Raw genomic sequence first — 19,483 nt, forward strand, 5'->3', positions numbered from 1 at the left:
AGTGTGATGTACTGTATATGCCGCTGTATTATACTGTGTGATGTACTGTATAGGCCGCAGTATTATACTGTGCGATATACTGTATATGCCGCTGTATTATACTGTGTGATATACTGTATATGCCACTGTATTATACCGTGTGATGTACTGTATATGCCGCTGTATTATACTGTGTGATGTACTGTATAGGCCGCAGTATTATACTGTGTGATATACTGTATAGGCCGCGGTATTATACTGTGTGATATACTGTATATGCCGCGGTATTATACTGTGTGAACCAGCACGGCCCTCAACTTGAGCATTTTTTTAATTTTGGCCCACTGTGTATTTGAGTTTGACACCTCTGACTTAGTCCAATATAAATCACAGGGTTAGTATAATAAGTACATTTTACACTCAGCAAAGCAAATTAGTATTCACTTCAGTTATCCAGTCAAATGCAGGGTGAATGGGGGGCCAAATCAAAATTCTTCTTTATTATATCAGCTTCTTTATCCTTTGGTCTTGAGTATTTATTCAAGCAGAGATACACAGTTAAATACATATATGCGAGACGCCTTACCTGCCAAAGGAATTTACAATTCTACCCAGCCTATTCTGAGATTAATATAGCCCAGCCAGGCAACATATCAAGGCTGGTGACCTCTTTTTCTGTACTGCAGTAAAGCAATTTAGCTTAGTTATTTTCCTGCCCAGCCTGTGATTTGACAGTGAAAGCAGTAGATTGATAAATTCACCATGACTAAGCTTTTCTTTATGTCAGCATGTTCCTTGGCAGCACCTATGTTTATGTAGCAGAGACTGCTTGGCCCCTGGTGCTGGCCTGCCCTCTCCCAGTCTGAGCTGTGCTGTGCATGGGTGTACAGGAGACTGATATCAGGAGAGATTCTGGGATTTATAGTAGTTGCAATAAAACATATGTTTTCATGATTTATTCATGATTATGTAATTGCATTATTTGTTGTTGTTTAAATCAGCTTGGAGATCAGCATGGGGATGCCATTTCTCTATCACATGTTATCAAGGTACACAGATAACTGTGGCTTCTGGCTTTGAATGTCAGCAGTCAAGGTATTCTTTTATGCATTTAGGATTTAGGGTATGATAACGGTTTGCTCTGCAATGATCTGACCCTTTAAGCATGTGATTGGCAGTACAATATCAGGAAGTAGTAGGAACTATCAATTTGCTCATGACCAGCCCCACAAACCTTAATGCTAGCAACTGCATCCCTGGTAACCCTAATATCTCCAACATGGCCCAGCTGAGCCTAATGGTAGCAACTGCTAGCCCTACCACTATCCTTCTGTTAATCCTAAACCGTGGATGTGATGTCCATTTGAACAGAGGGAGATTACATATCTGAGCATGGAAAGGGTTGCGGAAATATCTGGTAGGCATAGAATTTTCATGACCACAAAAAAATACAAGTAATACTGCTTGCTTACACTCATATCCGCTGGGCAAAGGCTGGCACACAGATCCAAGAGGGCACTGGGTGAGCTGGCACCAATTCTGCTCACATGTCTTTCCTGCTGTAGGGCAATTGTTTGTACACCCCTTTGTCACATTGCTCAGAAATGGGTCTCCAATCGACTTAGAACTATGGAAGAACTGCAGAGGTTGGTCATCAATCCTAAGATCTTGAATACAGCCTTTAAAGTATCCTCCATTTAGAATGGTTTCTAGATGGTTTACCAGTCCTCCTACATAAAGAGTACTTATGTTCTGTTGTTTATTCATGGTCATAGATATTTGGGATATTGATGTTGAAGAAGTGTAGACTTCAAAATTGTCTTTTGTCAACTTTAAAGAAACCAAGTGAAATTGAAAGTCATTGATATTGAACTCTCCTTTTAAAATGATGCCGCTTCCAGCTTTTGCTGTTAATTTGCCATCTTCAATAAACACTGTGATGTCATAGGTTGTGGAATTTCCCAAAGCAAATAACAAGCCGGAATCATGTTCTGCCCTCACAAATGCTGATAAAGTGATGTCATCCATATGTGTAGCCAGATTGTGGAAAATGGCATATGAAGATACATTCCCATGTCCAAACTCCACAGCTTGATATTCTGAAAGCAGCAATACAGATTTAACAAGCCGCGGTATTATACTGTGCGATATACTGTATAGGCCGCGGTATTATACTGTGCGATATACTGTATATGCCGCTGTATTATACTGTGTGATATACTGTATATGCCACTGTATTATACCGTGTGATGTACTGTATATGCCGCTGTATTATACTGTGTGATGTACTGTATAGGCCGCAGTATTATACTGTGTGATATACTGTATAGGCCGCGGTATTATACTGTGTGATATACTGTATATGCCGCGGTATTATACTGTGTGAACCAGCACGGCCCTCAACTTGAGCATTTTTTTAATTTTGGCCCACTGTGTATTTGAGTTTGACACCTCTGACTTAGTCCAATATAAATCACAGGGTTAGTATAATAAGTACATTTTACACTCAGCAAAGCAAATTAGTATTCACTTCAGTTATCCAGTCAAATGCAGGGTGAATGGGGGGCCAAATCAAAATTCTTCTTTATTATATCAGCTTCTTTATCCTTTGGTCTTGAGTATTTATTCAAGCAGAGATACACAGTTAAATACATATATGCGAGACGCCTTACCTGCCAAAGGAATTTACAATTCTACCCAGCCTATTCTGAGATTAATATAGCCCAGCCAGGCAACATATCAAGGCTGGTGACCTCTTTTTCTGTACTGCAGTAAAGCAATTTAGCTTAGTTATTTTCCTGCCCAGCCTGTGATTTGACAGTGAAAGCAGTAGATTGATAAATTCACCATGACTAAGCTTTTCTTTATGTCAGCATGTTCCTTGGCAGCACCTATGTTTATGTAGCAGAGACTGCTTGGCCCCTGGTGCTGGCCTGCCCTCTCCCAGTCTGAGCTGTGCTGTGCATGGGTGTACAGGAGACTGATATCAGGAGAGATTCTGGGATTTATAGTAGTTGCAATAAAACATATGTTTTCATGATTTATTCATGATTATGTAATTGCATTATTTGTTGTTGTTTAAATCAGCTTGGAGATCAGCATGGGGATGCCATTTCTCTATCACATGTTATCAAGGTACACAGATAACTGTGGCTTCTGGCTTTGAATGTCAGCAGTCAAGGTATTCTTTTATGCATTTAGGATTTAGGGTATGATAACGGTTTGCTCTGCAATGATCTGACCCTTTAAGCATGTGATTGGCAGTACAATATCAGGAAGTAGTAGGAACTATCAATTTGCTCATGACCAGCCCCACAAACCTTAATGCTAGCAACTGCATCCCTGGTAACCCTAATATCTCCAACATGGCCCAGCTGAGCCTAATGGTAGCAACTGCTAGCCCTACCACTATCCTTCTGTTAATCCTAAACCGTGGATGTGATGTCCATTTGAACAGAGGGAGATTACATATCTGAGCATGGAAAGGGTTGCGGAAATATCTGGTAGGCATAGAATTTTCATGACCACAAAAAAATACAAGTAATACTGCTTGCTTACACTCATATCCGCTGGGCAAAGGCTGGCACACAGATCCAAGAGGGCACTGGGTGAGCTGGCACCAATTCTGCTCACATGTCTTTCCTGCTGTAGGGCAATTGTTTGTACACCCCTTTGTCACATTGCTCAGAAATGGGTCTCCAATCGACTTAGAACTATGGAAGAACTGCAGAGGTTGGTCATCAATCCTAAGATCTTGAATACAGCCTTTAAAGTATCCTCCATTTAGAATGGTTTCTAGATGGTTTACCAGTCCTCCTACATAAAGAGTACTTATGTTCTGTTGTTTATTCATGGTCATAGATATTTGGGATATTGATGTTGAAGAAGTGTAGACTTCAAAATTGTCTTTTGTCAACTTTAAAGAAACCAAGTGAAATTGAAAGTCATTGATATTGAACTCTCCTTTTAAAATGATGCCGCTTCCAGCTTTTGCTGTTAATTTGCCATCTTCAATAAACACTGTGATGTCATAGGTTGTGGAATTTCCCAAAGCAAATAACAAGCCGGAATCATGTTCTGCCCTCACAAATGCTGATAAAGTGATGTCATCCATATGTGTAGCCAGATTGTGGAAAATGGCATATGAAGATACATTCCCATGTCCAAACTCCACAGCTTGATATTCTGAAAGCAGCAATACAGATTTAACAAATACAAAATTCTGCAAGAAGTACTAAATATTGCATTATATATATATATTCATGTATTCACATCAGTGAGCAGCCTGTGCCCCATCACAAGAGGATTTTCAGTACTGTGATATAAAAGTGATATGCGGCTCTTGATCCTTTGCTAACTCCATGCTAAGAATCTTTCAAAAGAATACAAATCCCCAGTATATTGGTAGACAGTCTGATGAACACAGTGCTAGATGGTTAGTAGCAGATAGATTCTTTTGGAAAACCTTGAGCTTATCAAATATGATACATTTTATGTGCATAAATTTATATACTGTTTAATCTGCGATAACAGCATAAGAACATCTGTTATTTCAGCATGACAGTTTTTAAAAACCAGATCTTCTGAATTACCTACTGTAAGTGAAATGTGCTCTGACTAAAGAGAGGTACTCTTCCTGGTTTATAAACTGTATATTTAGTTAGGAACATTTTATTGGATGTCCACTTGTTTCCATTTAACGTTTAGGAGTTTGTTAAACTCTGGTTGAGAAGCTCATTTAGTATTAGTAGTATACTGGCCTATAATGAAATAAAGTTAGGAAGAGCCCAAACTCTCAGCTGCAAATATTTTTCCTCACCGCTTCTCTGACTACTATAGGATTAATCTCCCCTTACAGGACACAAACAGCAATAAAAATCTAGAAAAAAATAATAAAAATCTAGAAAGAATTCTAATTGTATTCTATTTAAAAAACCCTCTAATTTTATTGTCTGTTTCCCAGTTGGAGGAATTATCTTTAACCTTCTTTCCTGATGACCAGAAAGTGAACAGTAATCCGAGACCCAGACAGCAATAAAAACATAACCAAGAATCAAGTGTTCCCACGCTCTGTCCTAAAAGTAGAACAGATTTAGCTTGGAGGTTTACACACACACAAAGGCCAAGTAGACCTAGTTACATATAGCAATGAGCGTACCAAGCAAAGTTTGGTTTGCTGGACGTTAACCGAACTCAGTGGGAATTCTGCAAACCCCAAAACATAGCTCCATTAAAAAGTCTATGGGAGCAGAATCGTGTACTTTTTTTCTGGCCCCTTTCAATGCCAATTTGCAAGCTTTTGTTAAAAAAAAAAAAAAAAGGGGAGAGGCTGTCTTGTAATGAAAAACATTAAAAATGTACAAATCCTTTAAATAGCATGCTTGGGGATGCCTTAAAGCTACATGTGATGTACGCCGTCACAAATGACAAATAAACAACCACCTCTACATGACAAATCCTTTTCTTTAATTGTTTGTTAGATAGGCGTAAGACTGATGTTTTTAGTTATTTGGAAATAGAAATGTGAGGAAATGGTGGAATTAGATGTTTACGAATAATAAGAGATTAGGGATAACTAGAGATAGTTGGCAACCCTATGTGAGGCAACTGTTTGCTGACTTATTTTCAAATATTGATGCTAATAGGAGCAAGAAAAGGGAAAATCAAGTTTTTTCATATTAAAATGATCCTATCACCACAGAGTCAATTATTTAAAAAAAAAAGGGGCAACCCTCCAAAGAATCCCCAAGACAATAAAAAATTTAACATTTAGAACTTATGCATAAACATTAAAGTGCTTAGTGATTATCCCGACACAGTATGTGACATCACCAATAGTTAAAATCAATACAATCTCAACAATCACATATTGTGTTGGGATAATCACTAAGCACCTTAATGTTTATACATAAGTTTTGAAAAACTTTAGCACAGTGACTTTATTGTCTTGAGAATTCAGAGAGTGATAATAGAATTCACTTGTTTTCACTGCTTCCGACACATATTGAAAGGAACACAAAAAACGCGGATTTTAAACACAATTGCAACCCTCTAAAGAAGATCGTCCATACTTACCTATTTGGTGACCTGTATCTTGAAATGTCACTGCTTCACTGCTCCCTAGTCGCTGCAGGTATTTCATATTTTCGGTTGTGTGAATACCTTCTCCACCCTATATGCTGTATTTCCTCTCACTAGCTCAAAAGTCACTACTGGACATATGAGACGGAGGGAGAAACCTATGCATGTAGTGGGGGAGCAGGTATTTGACCCACCTGCAGAAAATAGTAGAGACGCAGTGTTTCAGGACCCAGGCCACTATAAATGCCAGTATATATGATCTTCTTTACAGGGCTGCTCTTCTTTATTTAGGTGACGCTGTGGTGGCAGGGTCACTTTAATGTATATAGGCATGGTGCTCCACACATAACATCCCATATTCAGAAAACTACAGCTCTCAAGAATTCCAATAGATCTTAAATTTTCTAGATGGACCTATTAATTGTGTCAGATATAGTGAGTCATGTCCTTGCCACATACTGTATAGAGTCAAATGGAATTAGAAGCTGAAAGATGCATTCAACATCTAGAATTTAATTTGTATTTAAAAGGATGTTATAAAGATCATAAATATCTGCCTCTGGTCCCACTTACTTGTTCCTGTCTATACCTACGCAGAATGGCTAAATACTTTTAAAACAAGTTCACAATTTATGATATATTTTGTCTGTCACTAAAAATTATGGTAGCAAATTAGTTTAATCACTTTAAGTGATCTCTTTTCTTACCTGCGGAGCAGTTTATCCCTCTATAAGGTCTATAGCAATCACAGTGGTAGTTGATCCATAGATTCATACATTTCCCCCTGTTTTCACAGGGATGGTTCTCACAGTGGTCTTGTCGCTGGCATCCAACTTCAACACCAACCGATTCTCCAAATTCCTCTGTAATAACAGTGGAACCCACTCGGATATCCCTTAAGCAGCCCACAAACCAGGATTGTATTTCTTCTGTGCTATTGTTATGATTTCTCTCTCTGGTTTTCGCTGGTTGTATACCGCCTATAGACATTCCCTGAAACTCAATGATTGTTGGACCTTCATACTTGGACAGGGATACACACGTATTATCACAAGAAGGGTCAAGGACTCTAAGCTGAATGTTTTCTGCGATTATTATTTCAACAGTATGCCAAAGATTATCACTGACATTGTGAGACAAATGCAGAAGTGTGCTCCACTGAGTGTTAAGAAAATCCAAGAATAAAAAGCTCTTTTCTATAGAGAGCGTCAGGGAAGCCGGCTTGGTTCCAATGCTGAAAATAACAGCAGTTGTCTGGACCGTGGAGAAGCTCAGAGATATAATGGAAAATGAACCCCCTTGGGGCTGAACAGTAATATTTCTAATAGGAAGAATTGTTCTACCATTAAAGGAGAACGTTGTCTGTGCCCGACAGTCAGGGCCTCTAAATCCCGCAGGACAAAGGCAGGTGTGGTGGTGTTTGCCATCCATCATATAGGGTACGCATGAACCACCATTGTAGCATGTCTGCTTTTCACAGCCCCTGAGCTTCTCTGTGCAATCTGATCCTCCATAATAATGCCCTCTTGGATCCTTTATTGTAGGACAATGACAAGTGTAGGTGCCATTAAGATTTTCACATGTGCCACCATTCTGACAAGGATTTGACTCACATTCATTAATGTCTTGCTCACAATGGACACCTATAATAAATAAAAAGAGAAAACATAGCTGAATGAAGAACATACAACTTTTTTCATCACTATCCAATAATTTTGCAGCGCATAACAGTCATCCATATCAAGCTTGTATGACAACTTTGTTATAACGGCAAAGTCATTTTTATTACAGCTTAGAGCTAGAAACAGGCTTTATATATTAATGATGGCTTACCTAAATATATGAGATGCGATGAGAGATATACCCATATAGCTGGATAAAGCATTCTCAGGACTGTCCACTGTACAGATTAGCTGTATCTATTTGCATCCTATTACCTGTATTCCGTCACTGGATTAGTCCTCTGCGCAGACTGCTTCTTCAATCTTATAAGAACAGCTTAGTCTAATTCTCATTACCAGTTTTTATTCAATGGGAAGCACAATAGATCTGCATTGTGGGGGCTTCTTAATCATCATGCAAAACAGAAATCAATAACCAGCACAGATACAACCCTTTGATAACAGGATGGTTTTTTTTTGGCTGCAGAAAATTGAAATGTTATACAAAAGGTCAAAGTGGTAGCATGCATAACTGTGTCCTAAAAGCAGCAAAGTAGTTAAACTGCTCAGGGGATCTCAGTGATGCTCTTGAATAAGTGTGTTAGATGCAGTCACTGGCCAGCATTCCGTCGTGAGAAGGTTTTATGAGGACTCTGAGGCTGGAGGGGATATTCTAGAATCTAGGCTACAGAGGGAAGCTGGAACATGAAAGTCTTTACATGTCGTCAGTAACGAGTGACAATTAGATTATATAATTCTAACAAATGTGAAGTGAACATGATGGTTAGGTGGCTTAAAGCCAAAAAAGGTGGAAAAAAGGTTATGACAGATATCAGGTTTTCATTTCTTATTGTATCATTTGAGTAGATTTATCATCATTTCCTATCCTCTGTCCCTGGAACAGGAAGTGAGGGGAAACACAGACAGTAACAAAAGAGTTATGATGCTATTTTATGCTTTCTTTGGGATCCCTTTACTCATGTACTCCTGGGAGGAATTATGAGTTTTACAGTGTGACCACCTGAGGTTGTAGACCTTGAATTTGCCCCAATGCTTTAAGCTGACAAAGAATGAAATCAAAGTACTTAAGTGTCAGGCAAATGCTAAATCAAGGAACCAAAAAGCCCTACTTTAAAAGACTGAGGTACACATAGCTTCTTAAATAAAAAAAAATAGATTTGTGTGGCTTCCTTCCCTCCCTCTTAGTGGTACTATACAATGCCACCTATTCATCATCTCACCGAGAGACTAACATAAAGGATTGAGCTGACTGATAACAATAAACTCTATACAGTCTAGTACGATGTGAAATACCAAAATGTCTGCTCATAACCAAAAAACATGCAGTTATTTCATAGGCTGGGATCATATCAGGAATGGCAAGAAAGAGGTACTTTCTAAAAAAAATAATATGATTTAGCAACGTTAACAGGGGCTCTATTGATTCATGTTATGTGTCAGTTTTAAAATTAGAACAAGTCATACTAGAAATTAGAACAAGTCATACTACTCAGAACTAGACAATCCTTACTTATGCTGTACCACATGTAACCTACAAGGTGCTTGAAGAACAGTGTCGTTTTTTCATTTGCTAGCTTCAAAAAAGAACATGTAAAATTTAAAATAAAATGAAAAATTGGTAAATATGAATAGTAAAAAATAAAAAATCTGCAAAAAAAATAAAAGCCAAGGAGAAGCTAGCTAGCCATTTCCAACTGACAGTCGAAACAAAACTCCAGAGCCATGATGGCAGAGGAGGACCTGGATATACCAGGTATGCCCTATGGTCTATGCTGATGTTTTTAGCTGGTATGCCCAAGGTCCAGAACTGGTTAGCAAAGCCTTTATGTTTTCTTCATGGCCCCACAGCATTTTTACTACTTGACAATTTTGAGCATCTTAAAGTACTGGTGTACCAGCTGTACCAGTCTGCATTCATTTTCTTCTATGGTGCCCATGCTCCAGTATGTAGATGCGACTACTGTGGAGATGAATGCGAGAGGCAAGGTAAGCCATATTATACAATGTATGTACTACTCTTCAACTTCAAATATCCACCCACAGCAAAACTGTGGGGCCCCCCGGCTAACTCTGTAGTTGCTGGCAGTGTCAACTGTGACAATATGTGCCATTGATCTTAACATGGAATATGTATGAAAGAGAGGCAGCAGGAGAACTATAACCTTTCCCCAGCATAGTCACTAGGAAGTAGTGATGGGGAAAAGTTATACAAGCACTAATAATAATAATAACCATAATTATATTTTATATTATGATAAAGTGTTGATATTCTTAGGAAAAGGGTTGGTCCCTGGGGTACCACATCCCTTAATAAATGTGTAAAAATGACAATATATAGACTTTTTTTTTTAATCAATGATGCCTCAACTTATTTCCATCCATTATTATTTCACATCTTTAACCTGTAACCTCTTGTTTGGTATATCTCACTGAATCCAAAATGTAATTGAAAAAGAGAACCCTTTTGGAAATGGAATATAGGACCTGCAGTGCCTCCTGCAGTCTCTTTTTTCACTACTGTGCTTCCTGCTGATAAAGCCCATACATATTTTGCATTTAATTGAAATTGCAAAAAAACACGATTGCAGTTTTACATTTTGTAATATATCACTGCCATGGCTACACTATTATCTATTCAGGAAACAAATACAAAGAAATAAAAAAACATATAGCAACATTTATTTTAATTGCTTCACAAGAATGGTGCATGCCTATAAGTGAAGGTATAAAACTGTAGTTAAATCGTGTACAATATACAGTATTTATAATAGTTTGTAAATCCCTGCTGGTCTGGTATTGACAGACAGCTGTCTGAGCATATTCTAACCACAAGATGGCAGCAATCTTACACCAAGCTGTCTACATAGCATAATATAAAGACTTATACTCTGCAGCATGGCTTTATTATAAAGCACATAATCATACTCATCTAAGTGCGTGCTTTTAATTGATTGGCCATTTCAGAACTTTTTTAAAACATTTCCTGAAACTGACTCTAAAGGAGTTATTTTACACATGATCTGAAACACTTAAGGGCTGGTTCATACCAAATGCATTTGGACTGCATGAGTTGTTTTTTTTTTCAGCACAGCCCCAATGCAAGACAAATTTCCTCGTCACGGATGGGCACAGCTCACACAACTGGGTTGCAGTGGTGTGCACTGAAAAAAAAAAGTACTGCATGCAGTACTTTTTTTTTTTCAGCATAGTGGTCCGGGACACAGTGTGGTGTGATGTGAATCCAGTCAAAAGCTGGTATAAAACCAGGTACAAATTACTGTGTATACTTACTAGAGGTGCACCGAAATGAAAACTTCAAAACCGAAAGGAAACAAAAAAGAAAAAAATTCTAACTTTTTCAAAATATTTTATTCTTATTTATTTTTCATAAACTTTTTAGTTATATTTTATTTTTATTTATTTTTTATCAAATATCTTTTATTTTTTACTTTATTGTTGGGGGCTTTGGGGAAATATTAGGGATCTAAACAGACGCCTGATATTACCCATCTAAAATAGAAAAAAGGGATTGAGAACACAGAGCCCTCAATTTCTTTTTCTGCATCTCCTGTTATAAATGAACAGGAATCCTCTATATTGAGTGTTCCTGTTCATTCATAACTTGTGGAGATACTATGTTTACCATGTTCACAATCATGAATGAACAGGAGGTGATATAGATCACTTCCCATTCATTCATAATTGAGGATATAGTACACATACCATGTCCTCAATTATTTAAAATCACTGATCGCTGAGTGTTTGTACCTCGTTCTCCTAGTAATTCTTAAACAGTATGTATGAGTTGGAAAATTTAGGTGGTATTTCTGTATGTCTATAGACTGCTTAAAGCTGAAGGCTGGGCTATCACTTTAGTGTTAATACAAGGTGTTCTGTGATTGGGCAAGGAAGATTGTGAGGTTCATATGCTCCTTGTCCAATCGCAGAATGTCTTCTATTCTTTGAAGGGAATACAAGACATTTTATGAAAGGAGGAGCTGCAGAGCAAACTATCTGCTGTGATCACTATGCTCCAGTCCTGAGTGATTTAACTTCAGCAGTTACTGCCAGGAAATTGCATGTAACTAACATTTTTCAAGAAAGAAGCATCAGTCACCAGTGGGGCACATATCATTAGAAGGACCTTCTTGGTACCTAGCTAATGCCTCAATAAAGTTTTTGCCCACACTTCAGCATTAGGTATACAGCATTATTTGTTCATGTCAGAGGGGATAGGTGTTATTTAAGAGCATTGCTTTTCGAGTATTAGTAAGAGTGCAGGAAGAGTTAATATGACTTTGCTAGACCCCCAGTTCCTGGCAAACTTATATTCCATTACTTAAAACTCACAGAGCAACTCTTTTGTGAAGTATATCTGATGTCTTAGCAGGACATAGATTCAAAATCCTCAGCAGTCAGCAACATTATAGTTTTCAGCTTTTGGAATCTTTGTGTGCAGTGCACTCACACACTGAAAGCAGGACTGTTTTGAGTAGGCTCACACATAGATCTTAGCAACTTGTGACATGGCTAAAGGTTATGGGCCTCTCAGAAGTGGACTGGGTCCTCCACAGAAATAACAACCAGCTGCTGTCCAAAAATGTAGTTGCAAATGGTTTCTAGTCATGTGTGTGTTTATGTTCTCATTTACTATCCTCATATCTGATATTGTATTGAATGCCATATTTGAATATTTTTTACTTTTTAACGTAGCACAAAAATCATTAAAACTTCCTTTTTTTCAAAGCACCAAAACTTTTTTTTGAGTTGGATTTTTTTTAACTTTGACCTATAATCAAGTGATAATGTAAAGCCATGTGAAATGTCTTGCTATTCAATTTTGCATATGTTTTGAATTGCCACACATTAAAAGTAAACTACTAGAAAGAACTACTATATATTCACTTTAAACTTTGCTAGAGCCACATTTAGCAACAATAACAGATTTTACGCCTTCATGGGTAAATTGTGAATCATCAACTTTGCACAGTGTTCAGAAGAAACTCCGGTCAATTTGTCCAGGTATAATAGCTCCATTTTTACAGGTAAGTCAGATGACAATTGTTAACTGCAATTTTTAAAAAGGACCTCTAATACACATTTTAAACAAATCTGAGTAGGTGGATGTTCCAGTGAGCGCTGTTGGTTAAATTATTGGTAAGAGGAAACTACATTGAATTACCCAAATGCTTCCTAAAAAAGGTTGGTACCCACAAGGAGTATACCATCTAAGCTCCCTACCACAGTACACAGTAAAGTATGGCAATTATGGGTGGAAGCCAATTAGCCTATCAATATTTTAACATTGTGAGTAGAAACTAGAGCACTAGTAAGAAACTGAATAAAAATATACAAATGATACATTGCTGTTTTATTCTGTAAAAATACATACCAGATAATCCTCTGCCACACTTACAAATGTAGCCAGAAAACTGTTCTTCATCTCTTGTGTCTCTAACAGATCCATTGAACCATGGAAGCTCCACACACTCCATGCCAAATTTACAAGGCTGGCTTTTGCACTTGTGAACATCTGTCTCACATAGAGGACCTGTGTACCCTGTAACAGCAGTAGTTATTTTTATTTCAGGATTAGTTGTCTAAGTCACATTTGCACAGTGAAATATACTAAAACTATGATTACATATTTTTCTACTTCCTAATCTGAGATTGTATGAGAATTGCTGAAATACTGTAAATATAAAATCCACACATTGGTAAAGACTTAGTTCTGAGCACCTCTGGAATCATTGTCATTGTGGCATTAAATGCCTGGGTGACAAGGAGATTGGAGACACTTGTTTGTGGTCTTCATTTGTAGCTCATAGCAAAGAGATGCAAGAAGTTTATAAAGAGGACCTGTAAGAGTGTGCAACACCATCACTTCATATGCTCCTTCAAATTACATTTTAGTCATATTAACACACCTACATTTTGGAGCACCTAATGCAGTCCCTTCATCAGGCAATAGTGAGGTCATGGTTGCCTGGTTAAAGGGCTCTATCAACAGCTCCAAAATTTAGCTGTATTTCTGTGACTTATAAAGAAGCATGACAGAGTGCATGATGTGCTTGTGATCCATACTCTTTTCTATGACTATGACACTTTTCTATGTCACCATCTTTGGCATTTAAACATTGAGGGTAAGATATTGTATGGAGTTCACCACATTCCTCTAGTCATATAAACAGGTCCTGTCAATCCCTAGTTTTCTAAGGGTTGATGCAGTTACTTGGGAGAGTATGTGGGATGTTATATGTAGGGGTGAGTTTTGGATTCCCCACTACCATAGGTAGCAGAGTTCCTCTGGATTTGCAAATTGCAAACTTTTGGCCGAAGATTTTGCAAGTTCATGGCCAGAAATAAGGACCAAAGCATAATGCAGTGGTCAGCTGAGTCACAAGAGCCAATAATCTAAAGTAATGGATAACTCAGCCTCCTCACTATAAAAGGGTGGGCTTTTAACAGCCACACCGTTTGTGTTGTCAGGGAGAGGTGCTGTGCTATACTGTGGATTGCAGTGGTTGGCTACATATCTTTTGCTACCCCTCTCTGTTTTCACAGTTCTATAGACCCAACAGTTCTTCCTAGGACTGCTTTTTTTTCTTGTATCAGCAACAAATGTACTGTTCAGCTAGCTGCTTGGCCCACCCTTTGCAGCATTTTTGTGTTTCTGTTATGATTTATTGGGGTCGTTTTCTTCTTTCATTTAATTATTTTCTTTTTTTACTATTTTGCCCTGCCTAAGGGCTTGAGTGTCCCTAGTTTAAATTTAGTGTTTGCAGCTAGGCTGTAGCCAGCTTGGGTACTAAGCATTCACACTGCGTAAACTCAAGCTGTACACGTCCGTGCGGCACGCACGCCCCTATCGGGCCCTTCCCGGGAGGGACAGGTGCTGCGTGTAGCAGCCTGTTCTTCCCTATGGTAGGACGCGACCATACGCACACCCGAACTGCACATCCATGCGGGTCCGAGTGTCCATACTCGGACGCAGATAGGATGGATCCTTTCTACGTCCGAGCACATACACCTGGACCCGCACGGATGTGCAGTCCGGGTGTGCGTATGACAGCGTACCACACGCAGCACCTGTCCCTCCCGGGAACTGCCCAATATGGGCATGCACACCACACGGATGTGTATGGCCCGAGTTTATGCAGTGCCAATGAGGCCTTATTGTTTGAGTCGTTACATGCTGCCCGACTTCCTGATTGGCGGGAAGCTACCCGTTCCCTGGCTACCCGATTGGCCAGAAAGTCGGCTCCATGGTTCCTCGTCACCTGGTGATAATCAGCCTTCCCGGCTTCCTTAATGGGACTTACGGTATTGGTATTCGGTATTGGCGAGTACTGAAAAAAAATATCAGTACTTGATACCGAAAACCCGGTGTATGCCTAGTAAGAAACCTAGGTGACACATACACTCCGACCACAATCCTGGCAGCCAGTGCTTCACTATATATATACACAGTATATTAGGCTTTTAGTTCTTTAGGGTTGATATATTTTTTTTTTGGGGGGAGGGGGGGATATATTTTATTATGTGTTGCTAGGTCCTTTTTTTAAAGTTTAGAGTATGCATACACTTGTGTGCACTTACTAGTGTGCATCAGAGCACCACATGGCCTATTGCCATAGTATAATTAAAAACTAGGCTTTGCATTAACCTCAAAAAAATACTATGACAGGCAGGCCTCGCTTTAACATATTAAGATGATGCAGTGTGGTGCTTTAATAAAAAGTAGCAGACAAGCTATGCCATAGAACTGTTGTGCCATTGGCCATTGTTTTACCAAGCTACACCTGTTTTAGCTGTATTTATAAAGACAATATCTCCCTATAGCTTTGCTTTCAGATTTGTTGTGGCTGCTGCTGTTTGTAAGCCAAGCTCATTGCTCATAGAAGAAAGGAAAAAAATCACTTCCCCAGTCAAATATGCACTGCCAGAGTATGCAGTCCCTTATAGCATGAGCTAAGCCTGTAATTGAAAGGATTTATGCGTTTCCAATGTCTCCCTCAAAGTTTTATAAAAAGGCCTCATATTTTGGCATTGTCCCCCGTGGCAGTGACTGGCTTACCATGCCTTTAGTTTGACACTAGCATGCTTTTTAGTCCTACAAATGGCCATAATTGACTAACAATTCAATTGAGGTTGCTACAAAGTTTGTGAACTTTGAATTTTAAGCAAGATTTGCGAAAATGTTTGGAAACCAAACCTGGACAGATTCGGTTATCCCTAGTTATAGTTAGTCAGACCTCATTTTCTGATAAGCAACAAAGAAATCTAAAGTAAAACATTCGTATTTTTGAAGACAATATTCCAAAGATATTAAGATTTTTACATCATACATTCCTTTTGCATGCAAATTTATTATACTGGACACCCATGAACAGTATTCTATTCATTGCATTATATTCAGAGCTGTAGCTATAAAAAAGGCTGATTAACAAAAGTATGGGTCACCAAAGGTTACCTGGCCAGCAGAGACATTTGAAGCTCACAGAATCCTCTATACATGTTGCATTATTTTGACAGGGCTGTGATGAGCACAAGGACGCGGAGACTTCACAGTTTGCACCAGTGTATCCTACCATGCAGTTACATTGATACCTATAAAACGTCACACAATAATAAACTGGACACATGCTGTCTGTTCTTCAGAACGAAGATATTTTGTACAATGAATATATAATGAAAGACATTACTCACCCGTTATTCTTATCGACACAGAGTCCACCATTAAGGCATGGAGAACTCTCGCACTCATTTATGTTAATGTTGCAGAGATCCCCAGAGAAGCCAGCTGGGCACGTACATGAAAAAGATCCCAGCAGGTCATAGCAGGTAGCTCCATTCAGACAGGGGCCTGATGAGCACTCATCAAACTCCACCTCACAATCTCTGCCTTTAAAAAAACAAGAATAATTTAGTGATATACACAGTATACAGTTGTGTGAAAAGGTATTGGCCCCCTTCCTGATTTTTCATTGTTTTGCACGTTTGTCACACTTTAATGTTTCAGATCAGATCATCAAACAAATTTAAATATTAGTCAAAGATAAAAACACAAGTAAACACAACATGCAGTTTTTAAAAAAGGAAGGTTTTTATTATTAAGGGAAAACAAAATCCAAACCCACATGGCCCTGTGTGAAAGTGTTTGCACCCCCCTGTTAAAACATAACTTATATCTGGTTTATCACACCTGAGTTCGATTTCTCTAGCCACACCCAGGCCTGATTACTGCCACACCTGTTCGCAATCAAGAAATCAGTTAAATAAGACTTGACTGACAAAGTGAAGTAGACCAAAAGATCCTCAAAAGCTACACATCATGCCGAGATCCAAAGAAATCCAGGAACAAATGAGAAAGAAAGTAATTGAGATCCATCAGTCTGGAAAAGGTTATAAAGCCATTTCTAAAGCTTTGGGACTCCAGCGAACCACAGTGAGAGCCATTATCCACAAATGGCGAAAACATGGAACAGTGGTGAACCTTCCCAGGAGTGGGCGGCCAACCAAAATTACCCCAAGAGCGCAGCGACGACTCATCCAAGATGTCACAGAAGACCCCGCAATATCATCCACTTGCCTCAGTTCAGGTCAGTGTTCATGACTCCACCATAAGAAAGAGACTCAGCAAAAATGGCCTGCATGGCAGAGTTCCAAGACGAAAACCGCTGCTGAGCAAAAAGAACATAAAAGCTCGTCTCCGTTATGCCAGAAAACATCTTGATGATCCAAGACTTTTGGGAAAATACTCTGTGGACTGACGAGACAAAAGTTAAACTTTTCGAAAGGTGTGTGTCCCATTACATCTGGCGTAAGAGTAGCACCGCATTTCAGAAACAGAACATCATACCAACAGTAAAATATGGTGGTGGTAGTGTGATGGTCTGGGGCTGTTTTGCTGCTTCAGGACCTGGAAGACTTGCTGTGATAAATGGAACCATGAATTCTGCTGTCTACCAAAAAATCCTGAAGGATAATGTGCGGCCATCTGTTCGTGACCTCAAGCTGAAGCGAACTTGGGTTCTGCAGCAGGACAATTATCCAAAACACACAAGCAAGTCCACCTCTGAATGGCTGAAGAAAAACAAAATGAAGACTTTGGAGTGGCCTAGTCAAAGTCCTGGCCTGAATCCTATTGAGATGCTGTTGGCATGACCTTAAAAAAGGCGGTTCATGCTCGAAAACCTTCCAATGTGGCTGAATTACAACAATTCTGCAAAGATGAGTGGACCAAAATTCCTGCACAGCGCTGTAACAGACTCATTGCATCGCATAAGCTTGATTGCAGTTCTTGCTGCTAAGGGTGGCCCAACCAGTTATTCGTTTTAGGTGGCAAACACTTTTTCACACAGGGCCATGTGGGTTTGGATTTTGTTTTCCTTTAATAAAAACCTTCCTTTAAAAACTGCATGTTGTGTTTACGTGTGTTTATCTTTGAAAAGCTTCTCTCTTTCATTTCCAAATCTTAACTGAACAAACTGAAAAGAGAAACTGATTGGTTGCAATGGGCAAGTGCTCCAGATTCTGTCTGCTCTAGTTTTGAGAAATTCCCCTCCATTGTGCTTAAACTGTTAACACACAAACTATTCTAATTTCTTGTGTTTTTACTGAACACACCCATTAAACATTCACAGTACTGGTGGATATTATCAATACACATTACGAATAAACCTTGTAGCAGAATCTTTACAGGTCTAGCCAGCTCTCCAACTTAAACTGAACCTGTGGCCAGGCTATGAACAATTTCAAATTTACATATTTGTGGCAAGAAAATGAGCTTCAAATCAAGGCTTCACTGGCCTCTGTACCTGCAGACGCTGTGGAGCAATTCACCTTCAAATTTTACAGCATTGACGTTGATCAATCATTCTCTTAGCATGTTAGCTCACCTTGCCCCTCCTCAGAGCTCTTGCTCGGTGCTTACATTAGAGATTAGAAGGCTGAAAGTTATTGAGTTGCTACTTGAAGAGGGAGAAGAGAGAGCTAAGCGGCCTGAGAAAATGACCCGAGTGACTTCAGTGCTTCTACTGTGAACTTTGACAAATTGCTCTGCAGTGGCTGCAGCTACAGAAGTCAATGAGGGCTTGTTTTCAATAATTTACTGCTCATTAAAAATGGGTGTTGTATATTGGGTTACAAAAAAAGGTTAATTTTTAAATTTCAAACACACTAGAGATTGTGTTAGTAGCCAATGCAAGCGTAATGTGCTGCACCAATGCAGTGCGCATCAATGCACGACATAATGTGTGTAAAGGCACAGCACAAATGTCAATGGGCCCTCATGGTTGTGCCTTGCTGATATCTCAATGGAGTTCTACCAAATACAAGGTCAAAACATCAAACTCTCTGCAGTTTTAAATGACATGAAACACCACCAATGTGGTCCACACTGCCTGGGCTTGAGGTCACATGTGTGAGTTTAGAAGCAGAGGTTTTTTTTATTTTTTCCTAGCCAAGAAACAGGTACTCCTTTCCCAAAGCAAAAAGAGTGAAGTTTATTGAGGTCCATTGTAAGTGATACTGAAAAAAACATATTTAAAAGGAAATATAAAAATATACACTTTGCTTCTTCTTTTAGGATGATGGCAGGTGAAAACTGCAGTGTCTTTTCTCCCGCTGAGTCTAATACTTCTGTAGCTTTACTTCTGCAACAGTTTCTGTAGTGGATCACTTTCTCCCATTCTCATTAGAGGAAAAGCAATCCTCCTTCTTAACTATGCCAATCCAAT

The 19,483-nt window shown here is 38.9% G+C and overlaps 1 protein-coding gene across 1 annotated transcript in view; it reads right to left on the reverse strand.

The window, feature by feature from the left end:
• Positions 1–19,483, reverse strand: part of CRB1 (crumbs 1, cell polarity complex component) — a 42,990-nt gene that overhangs the window by 21,058 nt on the left and 2,449 nt on the right. Inside the window, exons 2-7 of the mRNA XM_018564546.1 lie at positions 16,452–16,647; positions 16,216–16,352; positions 13,135–13,302; positions 6,768–7,703; positions 3,505–4,164; positions 1,452–2,078 (exon numbers count right to left, since the gene is read on the reverse strand). Of these exons, the coding sequence (XP_018420048.1) occupies positions 1,452–2,078; positions 3,505–4,164; positions 6,768–7,703; positions 13,135–13,302; positions 16,216–16,352; positions 16,452–16,647 (2,724 nt within the window). The remainder of the gene's footprint in view (positions 1–1,451; positions 2,079–3,504; positions 4,165–6,767; positions 7,704–13,134; positions 13,303–16,215; positions 16,353–16,451; positions 16,648–19,483) is intronic.

Source organism: Nanorana parkeri, unplaced genomic scaffold (assembly GCF_000935625.1).
Source record: "Nanorana parkeri isolate BGI_ZX_2015 unplaced genomic scaffold, ASM93562v1 scaffold759, whole genome shotgun sequence".
In the NCBI taxonomy this organism is placed as follows: domain Eukaryota; kingdom Metazoa; phylum Chordata; class Amphibia; order Anura; family Dicroglossidae; genus Nanorana; species Nanorana parkeri.